Source organism: Chenopodium album, chromosome 23, assembly GCF_948465745.1.
Source record: "Chenopodium album chromosome 23, dcCheAlbu1.1, whole genome shotgun sequence".
Classification (NCBI taxonomy): domain Eukaryota; kingdom Viridiplantae; phylum Streptophyta; class Magnoliopsida; order Caryophyllales; family Amaranthaceae; genus Chenopodium; species Chenopodium album.
In genome coordinates this window covers 30,879,669-30,884,951 of record NC_137856.1, presented here as the reverse complement: position 1 = coordinate 30,884,951, position 5,283 = coordinate 30,879,669, and the positions used below count along the sequence as shown (strand labels likewise).

General features: G+C 30.6%; 1 protein-coding gene across 1 annotated transcript; it reads right to left on the bottom strand.

Annotated features, from left to right (window-relative positions):
• Nucleotides 1-2,556: 2,556 nt before the first annotated feature.
• Nucleotides 2,557-4,431, bottom strand: LOC145607360 (B3 domain-containing protein REM5-like). Its single transcript, XM_081663035.1, has 5 exons — nucleotides 4,345-4,431; nucleotides 3,644-4,013; nucleotides 3,163-3,281; nucleotides 2,721-2,958; nucleotides 2,557-2,567 (listed from the first exon to the last, which is right to left on the bottom strand). Exons 1-5 carry the CDS (start codon nucleotides 4,429-4,431, stop codon nucleotides 2,557-2,559), a joined length of 825 nt encoding a protein of 274 aa, XP_081519161.1.
• Nucleotides 4,432-5,283: the final 852 nt, after the last annotated feature.

Genomic DNA, 5,283 nt, shown 5'->3' with positions numbered 1-5,283 from the left:
ATCAATTGCACAGCCAACTAGGGGTGTTCAAAATTTGGTTCGGACCGGACCGGACCAAACTAATCAGTCCGGTCTTTGGGTTGAGAAATTTATTTTACTCGTACCGGGTTTTGGGTTGCTGTAATGATATATGGGTTATGTATAAGCATTAAATATACTTCCTAAAATGGAATTAAGTTGGGAATTTATGACAAAACTAGGTTAGCTCCCGTGCAATGCATGGTGATCTACAGTTATATATAATTATAGATTATTGATTGATAAGTATTTTATTATAAATTAGTCGAGAAATAATAAAAGTATGTGATATGTCGATTTTTTAATTGTAGCTTCTAATACACAACTAAAACAATGTAGGCAAAAAATCAAAGCTATATATTTTCTTGCTATAAAGTAGGTCACAAATTATTACGAGTATGATTTTTGGTTTATATTTTAGAAAGATTTGTGAAATCTTTTTATTGCAAATATTATATTACTACTTATTAATATGGAATATGTATATAAAATAATGTTATTTTTGTAAATAATTTGATTTCCTTAATCAATAATTTTTTTTTAAAAAAAAAAAATAACTAAAGACACACCAGGAGATGACATGTGTCATTGCTGGTGTGTCTTTTAGTATATAGTTATTGATTATTGATTACGCGTTAATCAGTGTGATTAATGTTTATCTATCCTTAATATTTCCTTTTTTAACTCCTTATATAGGGCTATGTTTATCATTTTTCTAAAATTATACATTAAACTTTTAATAATGATTAAGATGACCTTAATAAACTTGAAAAAATTTGGTCCGTATGAAATTTTTTGTACTAAACATACAAAAAAGATGTTAAAATATTGTTTTTCCTTAAATTTTTTTTCCGAATTTTCCAAAAATTGTTTAAAATTTAGAAAATTTTTGTATAAAAATTCAAAATCGGTCCAATCCGGTTCGATCCGTGTTAATCGGTCCCTACAACCCACGTTACCAAGGGGTCTTTTGGTTTGTTATGATGGAATGAATTGGTACTGGATCTTACAAAGGTACTTCATATTTATTCTAAACCTCGTACTTGTTTTGGTTTAATTTTGAAATGTTTTTACACTTCCTTTTTTAAAATGGACTTTTTTTTTTTTTTGACAACAGCAAATTCAAAAGTGAATTAAACAATAAAGCTATTTAAGTTGACTCTACAACTACTCGCAATGTCATGTGCCTTAGCAACCTGTTCTCTTCCCACTTTCCATATGATGCAAGTTATAAAACGTTGTCCTACATGTAAGAGCTCTTGGATAGTCCACATCAGCCGCACCTCCCGCCTTTTAGGTTGCTCAATTAATTGGATTAGGGCCAGTGAATCAGTGAACAAAAGTATTCTCTAGTAACCTTTTACTTCTGCCCACTTTAGAGCAGCTACCATACCATAACTTCCGCATGTAGAGATGAGTGTGCTTGTGCTTTGCCATAGTCCCCCCCCCCCCTCCATATAGGTTATCTGGTCTTCTGAGTATGCCCATCCCGTACCTGCCCACTTTAAAATGGACTTATGTATTCTAAATCTTGTAGGTGTCTTAGCTTGTTTGGTTTATATTTTAAAATGTATTTTTTTACGTAGTACGGGGTACATGTTATTACATAAATGTATTGTAAATTTTATGGGGTGATGACCGTGAGGTAGGTGTGAGTTTGTAGAGGATAGAGTGAATTTACAAACCCTCCTGGTAAGAGATTTCATATCTAAAAATGCCTAATTAGACAATAAAATAGATGGAATAGATGGGTGCATCTTGGTGCATAGCAATTATATTTCTTTTTTGCAAATAGGAGGGTAAAAAAGTCATTTGGCATTCAAAATGTTACTTTTTACGATTATAGTGGTAAATTTGTGTATTATTATGCAGGTATATTGTACCATTATGTCTTAGTAGTACTATTATATCTCACAATGGTACAATATTTTGATGTACCATTTTCATACTTTTTTTGTACTATTAGCAAAATATCTATAACACTAAAGCATTTAATGGTACTGTTTACCTAAAAAATTATACGAGTACTTTTTTTCATGGTGTATTGCTGAAAATATACAAAGGCGCTATTGTTTGGCTGTGTGCCAAGAGTTATTTGGAAAAGACTATAATTCCATTTCAAAAGCTTCAACCAAATGAACCCTAAATGATGAGTATGAGTAATCCTATACCCTTATGAGTTAAGATACTCATACTCCATCTATTTCACTAAATTAGTCTCATACTACATTGATACACGGATTATAGATTGGATTAATAAATAAAAAGTTATACGAACAGTTTATTCCATCCATCTTGCAGTAACTTCTTAATGAAACTGTCCATTCTTCTATGATAAATAAACACAATAAAACACATATATATCGTATTTATCTTGCAATAGAAAGCCAAAAACACAAAACGAGCTATCTTGTGAAAACTTCTATCGAATGTCACGATTGAGCTTCAACTCCAATCCAACTCATTTATATAATTGATGCATTTGATTCGATTATTCTACCCCACTTTGCAAAAGGCCGGCCGGATCAATCTAATTAATCAACTCAACTCTGTAAAATTAAAAATAAGTTCAATGCAATTATATATCAATCTAATCAATGCAATCAATTTCTCAAAAAAAAAAAAAAAAAAAAAAAAAATCAATGCAATCAATTAATTACTCTACAATTAAAATTTTGATTCATAAGAAAGTAGTAACTTACTATAGAAATTCATTTTTGGTGTTTCTCCTGATTCAATGAGCTCAAAGACAACATGATCACCAGTTTTGAGGCCATGTTCAATGTGAAAATTTATCCACTTTCCAATATAAGCTGAACGACCTTTTTTATAACTCCTTAATGAAACTGTCCATTCTTCCCCTTCTTCATCCTTTAGCATCATTTCGTCACAGCTTTTATTTACTAGATCATTCTCCCTTGCAAACTCGTTTGGAAGAGGCTACAAATATGCCAATTGCAATAGCATTAGTCAAAAAATTCCAAGAAAAAAGATAGATTAGAAAGGCGATTAGGCAAAACTTGTACACAATGAACGAGTTTATTGTATGTATAGAAATAAAGAACATGATCGATCTTATGTACGTACCACATCGATACCTAGTGTATTTTTAATCATGAAAGGACAGTATGCTAAGTAGCTTACCATTCCTCCCCATGTCAAGCAGTATGACTTCACAAAGGTTTCACAATACGGAAATTCCCTAGGTTTGAAGGTAGCTTTTGACGTTGCGTAGACCTTGTAATTTTTGTTCTTTTTCAACCCTTCAATATAAAAAAAAAAAAAAGGAATTAAGTTAAATGAAAAAGAAAAATTGCTTAGAAAGCAGAATTAATTCCAACATTAATAATAATTATAATAATAAATTATAGACCTATTTTCAACGTAACAATATACATATACGAGTATTATGCTTAGCTAAATACAAGAAAAAAAGGCACCAATTAATTAAACCTTTTTCTTAAGTAACTTAGAAAATTTAAATTAAGCAGATGAACAGCCTCTTACAATTTAGATATAAAATTAAAAAATCAGAATTACTTCTCAAGAATCATAATTGATGTTTAAGTGACATTATAAGCAAATAAATGAAAAACATCAGCCAAAACTAGTTCTAAAAACGGACCTTTCTCATTTTTGAAAAAATCCTTGATTTTTGGATTTTGCGAATTAGACATTTTCACCTTCTTTGTAGGTGATTGATGATTATCACCCGGAAATGGACGCTCACAACAAGTAGGATCAAAGACGAAAACGTCGAAAACCAAGTTTTGATGATGTTGAAACACCAAGAAATCACCAACTTGTAAACCATGATCCTTACAAAATGTCTCCCATCCATCTTTAAAATGTAACTTACCATCATAATAACATACTTTAACAAACCAATAATTATTAGATGATTTAACTCTCTGGTTCCTTAACATGGAATGCTTTTCACTAGCCTCCTCTTTGTATTCTTCGCCTATATACTTGAAGAATGACTTCGGTATCGACTGCCATACGTATAGTGCAACAATATAATTAGTGTACGTATGTAAGATACGCTTAATTATATACTACCTCCGTTTCGCATTATCTGCAACAAAGGAATATTTTATATCTTACAAATAATACCCCTTTGTTGCAGATAATGCGAAACGGAGGAAGTATAATCCACGATAAGAATGTGCGTTTTTACTGACCGCTTATAATTTACAAAAATATAATATTACCTTGTCAAGTTAATAATAATAAATAAAATAAATAAAAAAAACAATTTAATTATAAAAAATTACATGATTTTAATTTTTTTCAGAGAGAATAATTTAAGGGAAAATGACTTACGAAATTGGATTGAAATCCTTGAAGAAGAGGCTGGAAAAAGTGGGGGTTGATTGGAGAGAATGTTTTCATATTAGAGGAATCCTCCATTTTTAGTTTAAGAGTAGTGTGTAAGTTTACCTGGTTCAGATTTCAAGATTCCCTAAAATAGAAAATAAAATATAAATAGTGATTAATGCTCTAGGTAAATCAACAGATGGTACTTATTATTCTGCCACAACTACGACTTCTACGACTATTGCACTTTCAATATTTAATTTTATTTCATTCAATTCTAAAATAATTGAAATGGAGAGTCTATACATTGGGCATGCCTTTAGTCCCAAAATGTTCACCCCATTTGTTTTTTACCAAAATATCTTTCAATTTGCAACAATATTTGTGTAAATTTAACTTTCCCATATAAATTTTGTTTTCCAATGTACATTTATTACTTTCTCTCTCTACTTTTGTTACATACCCAATGTCATTTACTTTTTCAGTGTACTTTTACTATTCTTATTTGTGTTTATTAATTCCCGTGAAAAATGCCCATAAGGAACTATCAAAAGGGGACGGAGGGAGTATAAGTTTCGGATTAGTCAGTAAGAGAGTTGTTTTCTAATGAGTGAGATTAGACGTAGAGCTCAAGAAATGCATGCATCAACATACATTTAATTTGTTGTGCAATGGATCTTAATTTGACTTGAATTTGGATTAGGTAGGATCTAATATGCTCTAAGGGAAGTTGAGGTACATACCCTCACAACATTTTATTTAATACGAGTAATATATTTTTTGTTTTGAAAACATAATACGGAGTACGAGTAATATAATATCAATGAAACTTAAAATGGTTGACAAATAGAAGGTTAATTCAAGTTGTGTTTACGTCCACGTCTCAATTTGGCTTTGAATTCATTTGTTAAGATAATGACCCAATAATGAGTTGGGACAATCATT

Bases quoted from the DNA above. Each gene is read 5' to 3' on its own strand.
- LOC145607360 (XM_081663035.1), bottom strand. From the start codon at position 4,431: ATGGAGGATTCCTCTAATATGAAAACATTCTCTCCAATCAACCCCCAC. The intron at 4,014-4,344 runs GTAAGTCATTTT...TACGTATGGCAG, and splicing joins AAGGATTTCAATCCAATTTC to TCGATACCGAAGTCATTCTT. The intron at 3,282-3,643 runs GTCCGTTTTTAG...TTTATATTGAAG, and splicing joins TTTTTTCAAAAATGAGAAAG to GGTTGAAAAAGAACAAAAAT.